Genomic DNA, 21,963 nt, shown 5'->3' on the forward strand with positions numbered 1-21,963 from the left:
ATGTGCATATGTTCACACACGCACACACACACATACACACATTTATAAGTGCTTTGATTTGATAAAGGTCACTTTGTCTCATCTGTGGCTGGACTCTGGCCTTGGCTCCTGGGCCTCCTCCCGCCTCCAGTCTCTATGGCGGCCTGACCTTAGAGTCGGAACCAAGGTCCTATGTCCAGGGGACCACAGCCAGCCCTGCAACACTGAGGAGATCTCAGCAGGAGAGGGTGGCAGCCCAGAAGCACAGCCCTGGGGAGGTCCCAGCCCTCTCCTGCTGCAGCTTCCTCTGCAGCCCTGGATTGGTCCCCAGAGCCAAAGGGGCTGGGCCAGAGCCCTATATATGTCTCAGCTGGAGAGGCAGCCCCAGACCCTGAGGAAGTTTTCAAAGACTTCCTGTTCGCTGTTGAGAAGTTGTGTACAGAGCGGAGGCCCCAGACCACTTGCCAGGATGTGTAAGGGGCTCGCAGCGCTGCCCCATTCCTGTCTGGAGAGGTGAGAGGTAGAGCTCTGGATGTTATCTGGGGGTGCCAGGGGGTTCCTCACCCTGAGGCACATCTGCTGTGGCAGAGCTGGGTTGACTGGGGTCATCTGTAAAGAGCAGAGATTCTGAAGGGTCCTCACACCTCCCTTAGGACCCAGAACAGTGTTCCTCACGGGGGGGGGGGGGGGGGGGGGCGCTGCCTGTTCCACAAGTGCTTGTGCAGAGTGAGGGAACAAGGCTCAATGCAGATGCCATCAGCAAACTGCCTGGGCCATGTCCTACCTCCTCTGCTCAAACTGAGGCTCTGGCCAGTGTTTAAGCTCTATTTCAGTTTCCTTATCTATCTGTGATACGCAGATGCTGAGTCTGCCACAGGCTGGCTCCGGGAATTGAGTGAGTTCCTGAGGAGACGTGCTCAGAAGGGGTCTGGATGTGCAGATGGTCACCTTCCCTAATGACAGGGAGAGGAGGGGGCTGGTGGAGGCAGAGGGGGCTTCTCTCTGTGCTCAGAGGGTCTGGATGTGTAGATGGTCACTTTCCCCAACGACAGGGGCCAGGAGAGGAGGAGGCTGCTAGAGGCAGAGGGGGCTTCTCTGCCTTCTCTGTACCCTGACTGCACCAGATAGAAGTAGCTAGATTGCTGGACAGAAGAAGGTATTGGGATGCAGGGTCACCCAGCCAGCATTCCTGGAGCTGGTTGTCCTGGGGCCGGACAGTGCTCTTGAGGATGTCCCAAGGGTCTAAAGTGAACAGAAGCAGAGCAACTATCTCATTAACAACCCTATGTGGTGCCTGGAGGAAGGGACGTTTCTCCTATTATTAGGAATGGATGTGACTGAGTTTAGTTTGATCTGTATTATCAAAGGAAACGCACTTACATTCTGCCCTGAAGCCATGCCAAGGCTTATCTGAGAAAGTCACCTAGAACTTCTGTCTCTTTAAGAACCCGGGTCTTATTTTGGGTGACTTCCACCCTAGACACAACATCAAATTGATTTCTTGGGCGATAACATGGCCTGTTACTTGTTTCTACAAGGCTCTATAGTGATTTGAATGAGGCCCAAGGGGGCTTGTTCACTGTGGTCAACAGGAAGATAGTTAATGCCCTGCACACAAGAGGGACTGGGAGCAGTTAAGTCCCAGCTGTCAGCCTCCGCTAGGGCATCAATGTGGCCCAGGGACCAACTGCAGGCCAGAGCTGCTGCTGTTCATGGCTGCCCCTGCCCCTACCTGCTCTGGGCAAAGCCTGAGGAATGGGCTCAGGTGCAGGGCTGGAGCCAAACACGTGGAGATGACTAGGACCAGCAGCACCCTCTGCCCACAGAGAAGCTCAGCTTGCCTTACCTGTGTGTCCTGGAGGCTCGCTGGGCCCAGCTTCCTCTCCCCTTCCACTGCCCCAGAACCCAACAGCCTCAGGCCTCGTGGCCCCGAGGCACACTCCTTGGCCAGCAGAGCACCCAGAGTTGGCTTGCCCCTGGTTCTGCCCTTCATATTCTCGTAAGTCGGCTTTCAGTTTCCTGAGACTCATGAGGGAAGGCTTGTCTAGTCGTTGCCATCACTGATGTGTCTGATTCACTGTCACCATCAACACTTACCTGGGCTGGGGTCAGATCAGCAATTCTGTGCCAGGTCCACCAGGTCAGCTCACTCCTGATCTTCATGTGTCGTGCAGGGTCTCACCCTGGGCTCTGGGTGGGCCGGGCGGCACACTTCCCACTGTGTGGTTCTATAGGTACAGTAAATCCTCATACTCCAGGATGAGTGTTCACATGGAACATCAAACAACAGCTAGGGAGCAAGCTCTTTTTAGCTGATTGATGAACTTTCTAATTTACTGCATGTGTAGAATCCTGAGATTAATTCGTGCTGTTGCATGTGCTGCATGGTCTCCTACCACTGTGAGTAAAATTGGACTTTTAATCACATGTAGCCCAGCAGAATGTTCTGCAGAGATGGAAGCAGACCTGGGCAGCTGTTAGCAGGCACCCAGGGAGCCGCTCTAGGACTGTTCTCAGAGGCACCTGAGGAAGTGCAGCCCACCACCCTGGCCTCCCTGGCTCTCAGTTCCTGCACCCACAAGGTCCTTCCTTTCCATCCTCCTCTCTAAGCACCAGAAGGGACCTGGTGGCTGCCTCACGGAGGGCAGGCGAAAACCTTTATGAAATAGGCAGGGTAGCCTTGTGCTTTGCAAACAGGTCAACTTCTAAGGGAAAGCTCTGAATTATACCCTGCATCAGGCCCTAGAAACAGCTTACAGAAGCCCAGTGAACAGTGTCCCTGTGACATGGAGGCCTGCTGTGGGCCCTCAGGCAGACCGCTCTGTCAGTTTCCAGGCCATGCCCCAGGGCAGCTGCTTTTCCCTTGAGACCCTGCTTTCCAGCTGAGCAGGTGAGACTTGGATTCATGGCTCTGTGCAATACAGAGATGAACCCAACATCAGTGACCAGGAAGGCAACCCAAGGGAAGTTGGTTCCCCTTGCTTTTCTCCGAAACTCTGGAGTGGGTTGGATGGAGGGAGTGGGAAAATGTGGAACCCTTAGGGTCCCAGGCCTGGGGAACTAGGAGTGGTTCTAGAGCCTGAGGAGCTGTGCTGGACCTCATGAGGGAGGCCATAAGGCCATGAGAGCTTCTCCCAGGCCTGGGCAGCCCAAGGTCAGAGACAGCTGCCACGAATGTGTGGGAACTGTGTCTCTATGCCTAGGTTTGCCCCCTGGTAAAGTGGCGAGCTGGTACCTCATGCCCCATAGTGTGTGGTGAGGTAGGAGCTCTGTGTAGGAACCAGGGCCAACCCCAGATGTTAGGGTCCTCTAGGCTCAGGAGGGTGAGGTGAGGTAGGAGCTCTGTGCAGGACCAGGTCAACCCCAGATGTTAGGGTCCTCTAGGGTCAGGAGGGTGTGGTGAGGTAGGAGCTCTGTGCAGGACCAGGTCAACCCCAGATGTTAGGGTCCTCTAGGGTCAGGAGGATGTGGGGAGGTAGGAGCTCTGTGCAGGACCAGGTCAACCCCAGATGTTAGGGTCCTCTAGGGTCAGGAGGGTGTGGGGAGGTAGGAGCTCTGTGTAGGACAGGTCAACCCCAGATGTTAGGGTCCTCTAGGCTCAGGAGGGTGTGGTGAGGTAGGAGCTCTGTGCAGGACCAGGTCAACCCCAGATGTTAGGGTCCTCTAGGGTCAGGAGGGTGTGGGGAGGTAGGAGCTCTGTGCAGGACCAGGACAACCCCAGATGTTAGGGTCCTGTAGGCTCAAGAGGGTGTGGTGAGGTAGGAGCTCTGTGTAGGACAGGTCAACCCCAGATGTTAGGGTCCTCTAGGCTCAGGAGGGTGTGGTGAGGTAGGAGCTCTGTGCAGGACCAGGTCAACCCCAGATGTTAGGTCCTCTAGGGTCAGGAGGGTGTGGGGAGGTAGGAGCTCTGTGTAGGACCAGGACAACCCCAGATGTTAGGGTCCTCTAGGGTCAGGAGGGTGTGGGGAGGTAGGAGCTCTGTGCACACCAGGACAACCCCAGATGTTAGGGTCCTCTAGGCTCAGGAGGGTGAGGTGAGGTAGGAGCTCTGTGCAGGACCAGGTCAACCCCAGATGTTAGGGTCCTCTAGGGTCAGGAGGGTGTGGTGAGGTAGGAGCTCTGTGCAGGACCAGGTCAACCCCAGATGTTAGGGTCCTCTAGGGTCAGGAGGGTGTGGGGAGGTAGGAGCTCTGTGTAGGACAGGTCAACCCCAGATGTTAGGGTCCTCTAGGCTCAGGAGGGTGTGGTGAGGTAGGAGCTCTGTGCAGGACCAGGTCAACCCCAGATGTTAGGGTCCTCTAGGGTCAGGAGGGTGTGGGGAGGTAGGAGCTCTGTGCAGGACCAGGACAACCCCAGATGTTAGGGTCCTGTAGGCTCAAGAGGGTGTGGTGAGGTAGGAGCTCTGTGTAGGACAGGTCAACCCCAGATGTTAGGGTCCTCTAGGCTCAGGAGGGTGTGGTGAGGTAGGAGCTCTGTGCAGGACCAGGTCAACCCCAGATGTTAGGGTCCTCTAGGGTCAGGAGGGTGTGGGGAGGTAGGAGCTCTGTGCAGGACCAGGACAACCCCAGATGTTAGGGTCCTGTAGGCTCAGGAGGGTGAGGTGAGGTAGGAGCTCTGTGCAGGACCAGGTCAACCCCAGATGTTAGGTCCTCTAGGGTCAGGAGGGTGTGGGGAGGTAGGAGCTCTGTGTAGGACCAGGACAACCCCAGATGTTAGGGTCCTCTAGGGTCAGGAGGGTGTGGGGAGGTAGGAGCTCTGTGCACACCAGGACAACCCCAGATGTTAGGGTCCTCTAGGGTCAGGAGGGTGAGGTGAGGTAGGAGCTCTGTGCAGGACCAGGTCAACCCCAGATGTTAGGGTCCTCTAGGCTCAGGAGGATGTGGGGAGGTAGGAGCTCTGTGTAGGCCCAGGATCAACCCCAGATGTTAGGGTCCTCTAGGGTCAGGAGGGTGAGGTGAGGTAGGAGCTCTGTGCAGGACCAGGACAACCCCAGATGTTAGGGTCCTCTAGGCTCAGGAGGGTGTGGTGAGGTAGGAGCTCTGTGTAGGACCAGGTCAACCCCAGATGTTAGGGTCCTCTAGGCTCAGGAGGATGTGGGGAGGTAGGAGCTCTGTGTAGGCCCAGGATCAACCCCAGATGTTAGGGTCCTCTAGGGTCAGGAGGGTGAGGTGAGGTAGGAGCTCTGTGCAGGACCAGGACAACCCCAGATGTTAGGGTCCTCTAGGGTCAGGAGGGTGTGGGGAGGTAGGAGCTCTGTGCAGGACCAGGTCAACCCCAGATGTTAGGGTCCTCTAGGCTCAGGAGGGTGAGGTGAGGTAGGAGCTCTGTGCAGGACCAGGATCAACCCCAGATGTTAGGGTCCTCTAGGGTCAGGAGGGTGTGGGGAGGTAGGAGCTCTGTGCAGGACCAGGTCAACCCCAGATGTTAGGGTCCTCTAGGCTCAGGAGGGTGTGGGGAGGTAGGAGCTCTGTGCAGGACCAGGTCAACCCCAGATGTTAGGGTCCTCTAGGCTCAGGAGGGTGTGGGGAGGTAGGAGCTCTGTGCAGGACCAGGTCAACCCCAGATGTTAGGGTCCTCTAGGCTCAGGAGGGTGTGGGGAGGTAGGAGCTCTGTGTAGGACCAGGTCAACCCCAGATGTTAGGGTCCTCTAGGGTCAGGAGGGTGAGGTGAGGTAGGAGCTCTGCGCAGGACCAGGATCAACCCCAGATGTTAGGGTCCTCTAGGGTCAGGAGGGTGAGGTGAGGTAGGAGCTCTGTGTAGGACCAGGTCAACCCCAGATGTTAGGGTCCTCTAGGGTCAGGAGGGTGAGGTGAGGTAGGAGCTCTGTGTAGGACCAGGTCAACCCCAGATGTTAGGGTCCTGTAGGGTCAGGAGGATGTGTGGAGGTAGGAGCTCTGTGCAGGACCAGGTCAACCCCAGATGTTAGGGTCCTATAGGGTCAGGAGGGTGTGGGGAGGTAGGAGCTCTGTGCACACCAGGTCAACCCCAGATGTTAGGGTCCTCTAGGCTCAGGAGGGTGAGGTGAGGTAGGAGCTCTGTGCTGGTCCAGAGCCAACCCCAGATGTTAGGGTCCTCTAGGGTCAGGAGGGTGAGGTGAGGTAGGAGCTCTGTGTAGGACCAGGTCAACCCCAGATGTTAGGGTCCTCTAGGCTCAGGAGGGTGTGTGGAGGTAGGAGCTCTGTGCAGGACCAGGTCAACCCCAGATGTTAGGGTCCTCTAGGGTCAGGAGGGTGTGGGGAGGTAGGAGCTCTGTGCAGGACCAGGTCAACCCCAGATGTTAGGGTCCTCTAGGCTCAGGAGGGTGTGGGGAGGTAGGAGCTCTGTGCAGGACCAGGTCAACCCCAGATGTTAGGGTCCTCTAGGCTCAGGAGGGTGTGGGGAGGTAGGAGCTCTGTCAGGAATTTGGAACTGAGAACACATATATATATATATTTCTCATTGTGCTGCAGAGCTACCCCTGGCCTCTGGCTGGCTAAACCCTTACAGTCAATTATATCCGTCAATAAATGCTGGCCCTTAGTGGGTACCCTCTCTTTTCCACCTGTTCAGCCTGCCCTGCACCATGTGGAGACCTTCTTAGGCGGAGGGAATCACATCTGCGCTCTCTCCCATCCTGCTGGTCAGATGACAGGCTGGGTGCTACCAAGAGCCCCGCAGCCTTGGCTTGAGCTGAGACCTGCGTCTCCTGCCCTGAGCCTTCCACGTGATGTCAGGCTCCCTTCCTCCTCACTGCCTGCTCCTGCCTTTGCCTTGGCTTCTTCCTTTTATCTCTACCCACATCTCTACTCAGGGGGTGGCATTAGTTTTGCCCATTCTGTGGCCTCTGCCATGGGCTCTTGCCAGTCCCCAGGAGCCTCCTGCGTCACCCTGTTCCTGCAGTGGCCAGGGGCTTTGCCCAGGTGCTGAGTGAGGGGCGACTTTTACCACTCACCATACAGGGCACTGGGGGTTTTTCCAGAGAGGGGAAGGCACAGTGCCCCAGACCCTTAGGGACCTCCCTTCTCCCAGGCCTGCAGTGGCAGCCCTGGTCCTCTGACTACTGCGTCTAGTGATGGGAAGTAATGTGGGTGACATGGAACATCAAGGGAACAGCCTCGGGCTGGGAGAGCATCCTCTGCCCTAATTCCCAGCTCCACCAGCGTGGGGGCCTCTGCTTTGGCACTCCTGTGCTGAGCCCATGAAGGCTGGACCAGCCTGTCCTGCCTGTCTCCACTCCACCCCTTTAGACAGCCCATGTGTTAGTTCCCGTTCCATGTCTCTATCAAATCATTACTCTGAAGATGATCTCTGCCCGTCGGGGGTTATGGGTTTCAAATTGAACTCCGGGTCTGCAGAAGTGACAGCCAGCCTTGCAAACCTGGGCGGTGCCTTCCTGTCTCTCATGGGACTCTGAGCACTGGTGCCTACCTGGAAAGTGAAGCCCATGGTCAGTATCTGATCCTGTCTAGATGCCCGCGGCCTCCAAGGTTCCAGCCTCAGCTCACTCCCTGCTGTGTGCAGGAGGAAGATGTCCAGAGTCAGCCCAGGTCTGCCTTGCTGCAGACTCTATGTCCACCATTTCGTGCTCCCGGGATATCTCCTTCTAGACCCGGGATGTCCTGCTGATGGCAGGTCCTACTTCAGTGTGCCATCAAATTCCCACAATGGAAACCCCCTCATGAGATGAGACATTTGCTGTGGGTATGCCTTTGATAGGTTTGGTTGCCACTGCCCCTCTCTCTGCCCAGGTCTGTGGCCACCCCCCTGACTCAGTGGAAACTGGAGTGCGGCAGCTGTTCCACTGCTTGATTCTCCCATCACCGCTGGGAAAGCTGCAGGCCAGCCTCTGGTCTGAGCTGTTCTCCCTTCATCTTTGAAGTGTTGTCCATTAGCCCAGCATGGCTTTGTCAGCCAGTCGAGTGCTCATGGGCACGGTCCAGGTGATGGCAGAATCTGCAGCTCTCACACTGTGCCCAAATAGTTCTGGGGAAAAAGGCTCCGTGAGTCCATCTCCTCCTTGCACCCTGGAAGCACGATTCTGTGTAAGTTCCCCCAGCTCACAAGCTACCTGCTCTGCACAGCCGCCCACGAGAGGGCTTGCACATGGCCAAGACCTGGTGTTCAAGGCTCAAGACTCCTTTTTGTTCAAGGTTAGAGAGATGGTTTTGACTAATGTCCAGTGGCAAGGTAGGACTTGCCCCTCCGAGGGAATCCTCTAGTACGTGTTGTGGCAGCACTGGTGGGAGGTCCTTGGGCTCTTGTCAGAAGCCCCAGGTGCATAAAATGGTGGACATAGAGAGTGCAGCAAGGCAGACCTGGGCTAAGTCTGGGCATCTTCCGCCTGCACATCCCAGGCAGAGTCCCCGCCAGTACTCTAGCAGCTCTTGGATCCGGCTGCACCGACAGTGTTGTGGACCTGCGAAGAGCGTCTTCAGTTAGCAGGGCTTAGAGATCCGATTTCAGTGTCTTTGGTTTTACAGTCAGGTATGGAAACAGGTTCCAGTTGCAGGTGATCTCATGTAAGGTCCAACACGTGAGCCACTTCACAGAGCCTGTTCAAAGTCCAGCTCTGGGAACCTGCTGACCTTTCAATTCTTACCTGTCTCTCAGGGGGCATGAGGAAACGTAAAACTTCTGACTCCCTGATCATTTTACCTACTCATAAGGAAGCTCTGGATCCCCTGCAGGGGCCGAGCCCAGCCCAGTGCCCTGGCCCCTCCTGATCTTGTCTCGATAGAGTGGTCCAACTTTCGCTTCAGGCAGTTTTGCAGGTCAGGTTCCTGATCATAGCTATTGTCTCCTGGTTTTAAACTTCTCCAACCTGGAAAACAGAGGGGCTGCGTGGGGCCCTCTAATGTGGGAGGATCATGGGGCTTCTTGTCCCCAGCCCTCGGGGTCACACAGGCCTGGCTTCCAGCCATCGATGGCCCTTGTATTCTTCTATCCTCCCTCCTCTTTGTCATGTCCAGTGTCGCACTGGGCCACCTCATTTCTTGGTGACCTTTTAAACATTTCGACCTTGGAGAAGAGTCTGGCTCTCCCTTCCAAACTCTTCCATGCGTGTCAATCGGTCTGCTGTCTTATTGGCACCTGTAAGACACTCGGGAGGAAGCAGGGAATTTGACGAGGCTTCCTGGTTCTTGCCCCCCCTGCAGCAGTAAGGTGGGGTGCATTTGCCGTGCCCAGGAAGCAGGCCTACTCTCTGGGTGGACACCGAGAATCACACGGCCAGCCTGCACACTCACATGCTGTGCTCATCCGCTGCCACCTCTGGGATACTTCACTTGGCATTCCTGCAGGAAGAGGGATAGTCACAGTGTTCCTCAGCAGTCCTGCAGGTGGGGGGACCCGGCCACAGCCGCCTTCCCCTAGACCAGGCACAGCCTCTGTAGAGGTCTGCTAGCCCCACCCACTGCAGGAAGCTCCTCAGGAGACTGAATTCCCTCCAGAACCCACACCAGCCCCTTTCCCTGAAGCCCCAGACATCGCTTGGCTTCACCACCCCACTCTGGCTACCTCTCGGTGACCAGAGGTACTTTTGTTGTCTGGGTGAATTTTCCCTTTGCCAGCGGCTTCTAGCTTGGTAGTTAAAGCTCGGACAGACCCACCTCTGAGCTTGTCTGCAGTGGAGGTCTGCCCAGCACTGCCTTTCCTTTTAGCTACTGCAGAAAAGAGTAACCCAGGGTGGATGGGCAGCCACTCTCACCGCATCTGCTGACACAATCAGTGGACAACCCACAGGCATGGGTCTCTTCCAGCGCCCCTGGTGGCTGTACTGGGGGCTTCAAGGCCACTCACTTCCTGTTATAGCTGTGGCCCTGGGGAAAATGAAAGTTGGGTTTTCTCAAAATTCTCACCAGAAGGCTCAGAAATCCTTTATTTTAGAAAACCGCCCCCCACTCTGTCATTATCCAGATTCACTGACCATAGTCCTGCCTTTGTTCCTGCTGGGCCAGTCAGGGCCGAACGCTTGCAGTGTGCTGAGGTGTGAGTGTGGATGGCAGGACAGCTGCGGGGAGGAGCATCAGGGAGCAGGCCCTGCCTCATGGTCACTTAGGGCAGGGGAAGGAGCGACAGCTCACATGGATAGCACTCTTCTGTCACACGGGGCACACCGCAGGCATGGGGGAGCTGATGGACCCCTGCCCTACACAGGGCGTGTCCACCTCCCCAGTCTGCACCCAGCTGGGGACTACAGACAGCCTGTCCCTTTTCCACAGATGGCAGGCAGGTCTGCACTGCTGTGGTGATGTGTCCAGGCCACGTGTCTTGCAGGACTAGAGCTGAGGAGAAGCCTCTGGGTTCACAAGTCACCTTTATTTCACTTTACCTGATGGGCTTTGATTCACAAATGTGTCTTTAAATTCATACTGCTGTGTCTCTAATTTCAAAACATTTACTCTTCTGTTAACACCGTGCTTTGGCTTTGGTGACTACACTGCAGCCTTTAAGTTTTCCTTTTCCCACATTTTTATGTATCAGATGCATTTAGCTGCCAGTTAGACTGTCTGAGGACCTGAGCAGTATGTGCAGTTTTCAAGAGCCCAGACACTGAAATGAGATTGGGTGGAATCCTGCCATTGCCTTTCACTGTGTGAGCTTGGGCAAATAATCTGGTTCCTCCAGGTCTGTGTCCTCACGGGCACAGGATGACTGGGAGCAGCAGATGAGGTGCTGATTGCCCGGTCGGCTGGAAAGTGGGGTGCTCTTCCTCTTTGCCTGCCCCAGAAGGGCCTTGCAGCCAGCCCCAGGCCTGGCCCAGAACAGACAGCCATCTCCACCTCCCCACAGAGCTGCAGAGCGGGTGCAGAACGGGACCCAAGGGAAAGGGCCCACTGCGAGGACCCAGAGAGGGAGAGTCACAGAGGACCGCCTGGCCGGGGTTGGCTGGGGTTGGGAGGCTCCTCTGGAAGAAGGTCCTGAGCATGTCTTTCTGAACTCTGACCTCTTCTAGGATTTATTAGCTGATATTTACTCAGAATCCCTTGCCCTGATCTTTCTGGATAATTTAAGAGTTGGTAAATTGATGCTTACACATCGCTACTTATTAGTTTGATTTTTTTTTAAAAGGTGTGAACCACAAATGGTAGCCATGCCTGTGATCCCCGTGACTCAGGAGGCTGAGGCAGGAGGATGGCAAGTTCCAGGCCAGCCTGGGCAGCTTAGTGAGGCCCTGTCTCAAAGCAAAATAAAAAGGTCTGGAGTGAACTCGTGGCAGAGTGTTTGCCAGCACATGCTGGGTCATGGGTGTTATCCCCAGCACCAAAAAAACAGCTGCACTTTCTGTATGCAAGGCTCTAGGGGTTAATTCAGACAGCACACACATGTACACACGTGTAAAAACCAGGCTATGTGGACACGTATGTAATGCAGGCTGTCAGACATGTCTGGTTTGAGCTTTTGGGCCAGGGACAGAGGAACGACAGGGGGCACAGCTGGGCCAGGAGGAGACCACAGGCTAGAAGCAGATCATCTGGCCCAGGGGCAAATGGGCAGAGCAGGGCCTTAGGTGTCTACACGGTCTCTCTGAGGAGCAAAGGCGGAGTGCTCCTTGGGGTCAACTTGCCCCACTGCTATAGCCTTGCCGCAGGCTGAGTTATTCTCAGCAGGGCTGGAGGTCTCAGGGAGAAGGCCAGCACCACCTGCAGGTGCATCCCACACACCCACTGGAGGCCGAGGGAGGAAGACACCTTTTGCCTCTCCTTACTTCAAAGGCCATCCGCATGCCTGGACCACGGCTCCCTCCTTTACCCTCACAGCCAGCAGTAGCATCTTCCAGTACTTCTGCATCTCGTCACATGACCCTGGCCCTCCTGCCTTGCCCATCATGACCCTCTGACCACCCGAAAGCCCAGCATAACCCCCACTGCAGATCCCCCACTTGACACCTATTGCAGAATTTTTAAAAACTTTCTTACAGTTAGCAGCACTTCTTACCCTATTTTTCTCAGATTCAACTTTGGTATTTGATATTTTCTGCAAAGCCCCTTCCTGTCCAGGCACTGAGACCTGGGTGTCACTGGAGGGCCATTACTGTCCAGCCAGGACCATGGGGGAAGGGGAACCTTCTCAGTGCAGGCCTGGTCTTTTCAAAGTTCAACCTCGTGGTTTCCTCTTGGAAGTCACGGTTCTTCCCTTTTCTCTGGGGCTGTTCCCGACAGTGTCTCTGAGTTCTCAGGTCTTATTCCTTGGTGTGTTTGATATCCAACAAGGGTCTGTGATCGCCACTGGCTTTTTTGATACATGAAATCATCTCTTCACTTGCCTCAGTGGCACTCGAGGGAGCTCAGCCTCGGGCTGGTGCAACTCGGGGCACTGGTGAGACCTGGGCTTCCACTGGTGGCACTGGTGACCTCTACCTGGCTCCTACCCTCTGCTTCCACTCAAAGCCTGGTCTGGTCTGGGGCGCAGCCACCCCTGTTCAGTGACCCCCCCCCCATGTGGGTGGCTCTCAGTCTTGTACTAGATGTGAGAGTCACCTGGCAGACTGTACTGCTGGATGGGGGAAGCTGGAGGGTGGTTTCAGAATGCTGGGGAGACATTTCCAGGAGTGTGATCCTCAAATACAGGCATGGACCTTGAGAACCTCTTTAAAATCTCCAGGAAGTGTTTCAGAACTGAAAGTGTGAGCTTCTATTAAACTTTGGGAGGAAACCCCACAGAGCTGGGAGAGGCTTTGGGGTACAAATGTTCTCTTCTTTCCTGGCCTGCAGGGTCTCAGCCATGTCAGACATCCCCAGATACCTGCCTGCCCAGGAAACTTCCTAGTTCTCCCCAGGGAGAAGCTAGTTCTCCATGCTTTTAACTATTGCAGAATTTTTTTAAAACCTTCTTACAGTTAGCAGCACTTCTTACCCTATTTTTCTCAGATTCAACTTTGGTATTTGATATTCTCTAATTTAATTCTCAGTAAGATGTGCAGAGCAGGTACTGTCAACCTCACAGCTTTGCCAGTGAATTCAGTGTGCTCTCTGGGCTGGGGTCAACTGCAGGGTGCCGACCCCAACCAAGCTCTCTGCAGCACATCTCAGCAGCCTGCTGTGTACTGCTGTGCCCTGAGCGGGTGGAAGCTACAAGTAGGAAGGGTTTCCCCTGGTTTGGGAAACATCCCCATGGTTTCCAGGACAGCATGGCAAATAGCGGCTGCTGTGCTCAGGTCTTACAAGTGAATTAGTACAGAAAGCAGAGTTCTTGAGAATAGGACATTTGGTAGGGCGACATTTTGGGACCTAATTCCACACTGCAGAATGGTGTTCTTATTCTCACTGAGCCATCATGGCTTGCTGAACATGCCCTTTTAGCCACGTGGCAAAGATACATGCCAACCAAAATGTCGGTGGCTGTGAATCTGCCTCTCCACTGAGGCTCTGGGGGCTGAACGTCATTGAGTGACAGGGCTCGTGTGCGTGCTCACTGAGATCCACTAGCTCTCCTCCCCTCCCTCCCTGGCTCCTTCTCCAAGGCCCTGCCTCACCCTGGGGGCTTTTCTCTTGTCCTGTATGAACCAAGGTGAATGAGGCCCACCTACCAGAAGCCCTGCATCCTGAAGTCCTTATGGCCATTGAGAGAGGGCTGTGGAGATGCTCCAGGGCTGTGGGAGGACAGCTTTTATAGAAGTCTCACGGGAATTTCCCCTGACCCTCCACCTTTGGGACTCAAAATAGCCATGGCGTCTGTCTGCCCCAACCAGAGGACCATTTTCCCACAATTCATTATCTAGTTTTCCAACCGGATCTCCAAAAGTCTAGAAATCCTGCCAGTGACATTTTGAATAAGATGGGACTTGAAGGTCAGAGGGAAGGGAGCTGTTTCTGTCCTGCCTGTGTGTCCTCCCCTGACCCCCCTCACTCCAGAGGAGGATGTCAGAGACAGGCCACAAAAGCATGGGAATGTCTTGGTCTCCATGGGAACCCTTAACTTGGGGAAAACAATACTATTTTTAAAATACCATGGGGGTGATACTGCAATGTGCCTGAGCCACCCAAGGTAGCTGCAGAGGCCTCCAACTCACTACCTTTGTCCCCCCACCTCCGGGCGCCCGCTGAAGGGCCAACAGCAATATTCTCAATGCTTTCAGAACGAGTTCCATAGTTAAGAGGGGGAGATGTTCTGGAAGGAGCTCGTCTTGAGTGCCAAGGGGATCTTTGTATACCCCTTCCCACCCATCCCACCTCATCCTATCCCATCCCATTCCACCCCATCTCATCCTATGCACGTGCCCCATCCTATCTCATTCCATCCATCCCATCCACCCCATCCTATCCCATCCCACCCATCCCATGTCATGCCATCCCATCCCACTCCATCCTATCCCATCCTACCCATGTCATGCCACCCCATCCCACCCAATCATATCCCATTCTATTCCATCCCACCCATCCCATCCCATCTTATCCCATCCATCCTCTCAATCCATCTCATCCAGTTCTATTTCACCCTATCCTATCCCATCCCATCCCATCCATCCTATCCCAATACCCTATCCCAGCCCATCCTATCCCATTCCATCCCATTCTATCCCATCCCATCCATCCTATCCCATTCTATCCCTTCCCATCCCATCCATCCTCTCCAATCTATCCCATCCCATCCTATCCCATCCCATCCATCCTATCCCATTCTATCCCTTCCCATCCCATCCATCCTCTCCAATCTATCCCATCCCATCCATCCTATCCCATTCTATCCCTTCCCATCCCATCCATCCTATCCCATCCCATCCCATCCATCCTCTCCAATCTATCCCATCCCATCCTATCCCATCCCATCTATCCTATCCCATCCTATCCCACCCAATCCATCCCTCCTTCCTATGCAATCATACTTCATCCCTTCCACACATCTGTTTAGCATCTGCCCAATAACCACACCTTCTACACCTTGCCACCATGGGGGAGTGACAGTAATAAGAAGTAGCCATGTGTTGGGTATTTTCCGTGCACCGAGTGTATTCTAAATGCTTGAGTGCATTGTTTTCCTCAGCCTCACAATGTGTCTATGAGGTAGGAACTCTATTATCACCATTTTACCCAGGAAATGAAGACTTGAAATGAGAGAACCCGCCCAAGTCACCCTGCTGGTAAGGAGTTGGAACAAACCCGAGGCCTGCTGGCTTCTCCTCTCTGCCCCAGCAGCTAAAGCAACGTCAGCCACTTACCACTGTTGAGATGCTCTGTAGAGACGCAGGCAGCATGCCCTGCCTTGCTCCAGGAGGCTGTTCCCTGAGAATGTGAACACGGAACGCTAGGAACCAAGAAAGTCTGCTGTCCTAGCTCTGCTGCTTACTAGCTATGAGAAGTGGAGGACATCTTCCAATGTCTATGAACTCAGGTTTTCCACTTTTAAAATGGGAGCAAAGCAGATTAAAGACTCTCTAACATGGTTTAAAAATGCCTTCATCTTGTGATTTCACAGTAGGGAGGAGAGAAGACAGGCAAGGCTAGTGTGGCTTCAAAGGTCTGGGGAGGAGAGGACTGTCTCGCCCAGAGTATCAGAAGTTTCAAGCTGGTACCTGGGTGGAGGAAGGGAGCCGGCTGCAGGTGCTGAGGAGGCTCCAGGATAGGGCAGGAGACACTGGAGGAAGAATGGAGTGAGGTTAGGGAGGGAGGACTTGGAAGCCGGAGAGGAGGGTGGGAACACCTGTGGTTCTCCGTGCTCCTGGCCCAAGGTGCTCTGGGTGGGCCCAGAGTCTGTTCTCCAGGTGAATCTCCTGCCCTCTCGAGGGAGGAGCCACTGTGGCTGTGGCTGGGACCCATCACAGGTGAGCAGGGGAGGTCTCCAGAGGCTGGTTCAGCAGTGAATGAAGACGGCGTTGAAGGAGAAGATGGAAAAAGTGAGGCCGGGGTCTCAGCCTCAGCCTGGAGAGGGCGGTGCACTTAGGAGGGAGAGGACGGGCACACTCGGAGCACTTTCTAGGAGACAAGAGCAATGTGCATGCAGTTTATTAAGAATGAGGAGGACAGTCTAATGGTGATACCAAGGCAGCTGTTCCTGGAGCTCCCGGCACCAGCATGGCGGGGACTCATGTCGACTCAAGGCAGCTAGGTGCCTGCCTGTTACTCATTGAGAAGTGGCCTCACCAAGGCACTGTGGTCGCCTATCCCACAGATGAGGAAACAGGCAAAGGGGTGTGCAGAAGCTCACCCAGAGTCACACCTTCAGGAAGGAAGATCTGGGTAACTTGGCACCAACATTCTTGCTCTTTGCCACTGGTATTCCATCACTTGTCTTTAGGGAGATAGAGCTTGGCTTTAGTGTTATTTTGGTTTTCTGGACAAGAGTGCAAGGCTCCACGTGGCTCTCTCCAGGAACAGCCTTGGCAAGGTGCAGATTAGTGCCCTGCAAATGCTGCCAGCTACACCACCCGTCACCCGAGTCAGGACGTTCACTGCAGTTGAAAGACGCATTCCTGCCAGGTGCAGGGAAGAGAGTGGATGCCCTCAGCAGGTTGCTGGTGACCGTGATCATGGCCAGAAATCTGGGAAATGCCTAGTAATATCATGCACCATTCAAATGTCATGGCATCTGTATGAAATGGCTGGTATCTGGTCTCCTGCTGACCTGGCCTTGGTGGGAATCCCGCCGCACTCCCTGTCCAGGTGGTGAAGGGCTAGTGAGCTCCCTTCCCTGTTCAGCTGGAGCAAGCCCTGTCCAAGGGAGCCTTTCGGCACTTCCAGGAGGCTGGTTCCTTAGTAATCCTAGTTAATAATAATGATTCTGATGAATAATTCTAGAAGGGTGCATTGCTGTTTGTTTCCTGTTTGAAGCTCCATTCCATGTCTGTCCTGCAGGTTGGGTTCCAGCCGGATTCCCGGTGCTAGGGGTCCCGCTCCTCCGTCCCTCTCTGTGGTGCTGCCAAGGTGTGCAGTGTGGGGTGACAAGCTAGAGAACCTACATGGCTGCTGTGGCCTTGCCCCAGGGTGCCCCTCTCTCCCCTCTTGGTTTTCCTGCTTTTTTCTTATCACTCATCGAGAAGTGGTCTTCTCCATCCTCTTTGGGGATAAGCTTGCATTTCTCCCCAGGGAGTGCTGGGTTGGGAACAGGTGGGAATGGGCTCCTATCCATATCATCTTCTCAGAGACAGGAGCACAAATGCCTGAGTCCTACAGCAAGAGGAAAGTGCACACAGAGGGACACCTGAGCTGGCTCCTCGGGGAGGAGAGCCATTGTCGGTAGAGCGGTTCAGGTTGCCTGTATTCTGTCCCTGGCTGGAGGAGTGGTGGCCAATGGACCCTGGTGGAGTCCTTGATTGTGGGTTCAGGGGTTGTGTGATCAGTTCGACGACTGGATCTCACCTGGTTGTGCACCCTTGGACATCTCGGGACCCGGGAGACAGGATGTGTTTCTCCCAGGTGACCAGGAAGCAGTGGACCTTCCTCCTGTGCCTGAAACGAGTCAGGTCTCATTTCTTCTTCCAGTTGCTGTTTCACAGTACACTGTCTCCTGGTGTTTGAAGCCTAGCTTTCTTCTTACCTTCCACATGTGGAATCACCAGGAATCACATCTGGCTTGTCTTAATTCTTCTCACATTTGTGTCTTTGTTACATTACCAAGAAAGTCATATTTGAGGAGATAGTCCATTCACCCACTGAGGAGGGACAGAGCCTAAGGAATCAAACTGACTCCCCAGGAATAGGAAACGCCTCAAGGCAGCTAAGTGCATGCCTGTTACCTAAGTGGATGTGGTGACAAGAAGGTTGGTGTCAGCAGTGGCACAACACCGGCCATGACTTGAGTGCCATTCCTGGGCCAGGAGCCAGGGAGATTTTGCAATGACGCGTTACTTCTTGCACTCCTCCCACTCCTCCTACAGCAGCATTCAATGTCACCATCATTTCTGGGGCTGATGGATCTAAGGCCTGGAGATATTGCAGAATTTGCACAAGGTCCCTCTGATAGTAAGCAGCCTGGAAGATGAGCCCACATCAACTTGCTCATGACCAACTCCAGGTGCTTTGGGTAGATACCTATAACTATTAGTAGTTAGTGGTAGGCTGAGGGCTAAGTGCACATTTCTGCCATCCTGTGGCTGGGGCAGCTGCTCCCAGAGTGGTGTCCCCCCCCAGTCCAGATCTTCCAGAATCAGTGCCATGATTGAAGGGAGCCCACTGTCTCCCACACAGGAAGCTCATTGCCAGCGCCGTGTTGCTGACTGGCAGAGTGTATGGCCTTGATCCTGACCAGGTTGCCGAGACACAGAGCAGCCACCTCGGGAGTATGACCTTCAAACAGCTGCTGATGACCACTAAAAAGTGCATTCCAGACTAGGGCCAGCAGAAAGGTCAGCTACTGCACAGATGTCACACTGTGCAATGACGGCCAGCTCCCATTACAGCCAGATTGAATTATAACCAGCCACAGTTACAGCCAGCACAGTTACAAACAGACACAACCAGTCTCCTTTACAAAAAGCCATCATTTTTCATGGTTCTCATTCCTTGTTTTGTGTCTGTCTCACCCAACTAGAACATAAACTCCTGGAGAGGACTGTCTTATATCATGGGGAATTTCAAACATGTAATAGTGAATGGCAAGGGTCTGGCATTCAGTAAGCATATTTTTTATCTTGACTAAATGAATGAGCAAAAGGAGAAGCTGTGTGAGGCCAGGCTATGGTGTTTTAAGATGAGGTCAGCTTTGCTGCCCAGGCCAGTTGGGAACTCATGGGCTCAAGGGCTCCTCCACCCTTAGCTGGGATAGCAGGTGGTGGCCCGGCAGTCCTGACCGAAAGCCAGCTTGTTCAAGCAGTCTGGACTCCCCAGCCTCTTCCTTCAGGTTGCCCGTGAGGGGCTTGGTGGTGGCAGCTGAACTGGGAGCTCTAGAGAATGCAGCTGTGGTGAGGAGGACGCACTGAGGGGGGCCTTAGGGCACTGTGGGAGCTGCAAGGGCTGAAGGGTAAGTGCTTCCCATGGATACAGCCAACAGGGCTGACTCCTGCTCCCTCAGCCACCTGCATGCCTTAGGCATCAATATCCAGCCCCAGCACATGAGGAAGGACTCTATGTCCTTGGAGAGATGGCCAGGTGCAACTGTATCGCAAGTCACTAACACATCTATCCCCTGAGGCCTCCCACCTTCCTATCATTGGACCAATGAAGAATGGTTCCCACTAACTGACCATAAAGCTATTTGCCATGTCCCTCCGGTTAATTATGTGTCAGCTAGGACAGTGATACAAGCCGCCACTGTCCTGCACCAGACCTCTGCTAGGACGGTGATACATACTGTAGCACCCTGTCATGCACCAGACCTCTGCTAGGACGGTGATTCATACTGTAGCACCCTGTCCTGCACCAGACCTCTGCTAGAACAGTGATTCATACTGTAGCACCCTGTCCTGCACCAGACCTCTGCTAGGACGGTGATACATACTGTAGCACCCTGTCCTGCACCAGACCTCTGCTAGGACGGTGATACATGCTGTAGCACCCTGTCCTGCACCAGACCTCTGCTAGAACAGTGATTCATACTGTAGCACCCTGTCCTGCACCAGACCTCTGCTAGAACAGTGATTCATACTGTAGCACCCTGTCCTGCACCAGACCTCTGCTAGAACATTGATTCATACTGTAGCACCCTGTCCTGCACCAGACCTCTGCTAGAACAGTGATACATACTGTAGCACCCTGTCCTGCACCAGACCTCTGCTAGGATGGTGATTCATACTGTAGCACCCTGTCCTGCACCAGACCTCTGCTAGGACGGTGATACATGCTGTAGCACCCTGTCCTGCACCAGATCTCTGCTAGGACGGTGATACATACTGTAGCACCCTGTCCTGCACCAGACCTCTGCTAGGACGGTGATACATGCTGTAGCACCCTGTCCTGCACCAGACCTCTGCTAGGACGGTGATTCATGCTGTAGCACCCTGTCCTGCACCAGACCTCTGCTAGGACGGTGATTCATACTGTAGCACCCTGTCCTGCGCCAGACCTCTGCTAGGACGGTGATACATGCTGTAGCACCCTGTCCTGCGCCAGACCTCTGCTAGGACGGTGATACATGCTGTAGCACCCTGTCCTGCGCCAGACCTCTGCTAGGACGGTGATACATGCTGTAGCACCCTGTCCTGCGCCAGACCTCTGCTAGGACGGTGATACATGCTGTAGCACCCTGTCCTGCGCCAGACCTCTGCTAGGACGGTGATACATGCTGTAACACCCTGTCCTGCACCAGACCTCTGTGCTTTCATACTCTGATAAAGCCCAAGCAATGGGTGAATTTTATACAGTTCTAACAAAGGGGGTTAATTTGGAAAAAGGCAAGATGCCAAAGTGATAGATGTTCTTTCTCTACCCCTGTGAACCACTGCTGCTTTCTCCCTGCCTGAGAGCTGATCTTGATTTCAGGGGCTGTGTTCAGAGGACCCTGGGCTTGAGAATTGCTGTCATCGCGCTGACCTAATTTCCACCCACATGCCCTTGTATTGTGCAGGTCCTGGAAGCTCACTAGCCCTGCTCGTCTCTCCTGAGCGCTCCCTGTCTCACAAAGTGCTCTGATCCCATGTCCTATCTGCCTCCAGCCCACAAGTCCTTCTTGGTGGCCTGGCGCAGTGAGCCAGTGTCCTCTGGGCTGTCATGTCTGGCGGCCCCTCTTGGGCCCCGTGTACCTCTGAGCTCAGTTACACAGGACTGGCTGGCCCATTTCCTCCTTCAGTCCTTGAGACTGATTGTTGCAAGTTTTGTAAACGCTTGCATTCATTTCCCGTGGGTGTTTGCTGCATTTTTAGGAGGCAAAAATGACATATTCTTTCTGCCTATATGCAAATGTGCTTTTGTAGTGTTTCCTCTGAAGGAGCCTGGACTCTAGGCTCTTGGGCTGGCTCATGCCTTCCTGGCCAGCAGGGGGCATCTGCAGCAGAGACTTAGGTTGCACTGAGTTTAATTGGCCAGTACCTTTCAATTTTAATTTTGCAGCCCACATACCTACACAGGGAGCAGATTCAAAACTGATGAACCCTAGACTCACTCAAACCCTTTCAGTTGAAACCACTAATGTGAGTCGTCTCCAGAAAGAGTGATCTTCCTCTGAGCCTTTAATCAAACTCTCACCTGGGCATTTCCCATTGATTTCATTTCAAAACAAGTTTTTCCTTATAAAACAAAAGGATAACAAGAGGGAGGACAGATGTAAGAAGGTATAAAATCATTTCCTGTTAACAGGCCTTAGTGACAGCCAGAAAGAAATGCCGGTGTGTTCAGAAATTGCCAGAAAACAGGCCAGACAGCTGCTTTTGACTCTAAGGTCAGCTAGGCTCCAGTTTATTTTTAAAGGGGAAATAATTCAGTGAGCTTGGGCTTTGTTGTAGTTTCCATTGGTCCTGCTGCCTTCCCGGAGTCCTGTGGGTGCAGCTAAGAGGAGAGGAAGGGGACAGGGGTGTGAAGGCATTCCAGAAGCCAGGAGGAAACAGGCCCAACCCTTTCCTCCTGAGACTGAGAAGCGCCCACATTAGGCGTGGCTCCAACTGTGACTGCCCTGGATCCTGCACACAGACGCAGCCAGGCCCTTGTGCCCCAGCAGCCTTCTAATTAAGCAGACTGGCATCCCCCACGCAGGCTCTGTCTCTGAGGGGCTGTGCTGGCAGCCCCCAGAGGGAGCAAGGCATCCGTAGCCAACAGGGCTTCCCTTCCCACCTCTGAGGCCAACATGGGGGAAAGTGGAATGTGACTTTCTTTATTTTTTAAATTTATTCTTTTTATATATACACATGACAGTAGAAAGTACTTGGACATTATCCATACGTGGAGTATGACTTATTCTAATTAGGATCCCATTCTTGTGGTGGTGCATGATGAGGAGTTTCCCTGGTCGTGTGTTCACATATGTACATAGGAAAGTGATGTCCGATTCATTCTGTCTTTCCTACTGCCATTCCCCCTCCCTTCCCTTTGTTCCCCTTTGTCTAATCCAATGAACTTCTACTCTTCCCTCCCCTTATTGTGTGTGAGCATCCACATATCAGAGAGAGCATTCTGCCTTTGATTTGGGGGATTGGCTTCTTAT

General features: G+C 53.9%; 1 protein-coding gene across 1 annotated transcript in view; it reads left to right on the forward strand.

Moving 5' to 3' along the window:
- Nucleotides 1-379: 379 nt before the first annotated feature.
- Rgs5 (regulator of G protein signaling 5) overlaps nucleotides 380-21,963 on the forward strand; it is a 49,903-nt gene continuing 28,319 nt past the window's right edge. The window contains exon 1 of the mRNA XM_027922873.2: nucleotides 380-492. Coding sequence (XP_027778674.2) covers nucleotides 449-492 — 44 coding nt within the window. The 5' untranslated portion in view covers nucleotides 380-448. The remainder of the gene's footprint in view (nucleotides 493-21,963) is intronic.

The sequence above is a fragment of the Marmota flaviventris genome, chromosome 12, assembly GCF_047511675.1.
Source record: "Marmota flaviventris isolate mMarFla1 chromosome 12, mMarFla1.hap1, whole genome shotgun sequence".
Taxonomy (NCBI): Eukaryota; Metazoa; Chordata; class Mammalia; order Rodentia; family Sciuridae; genus Marmota; species Marmota flaviventris.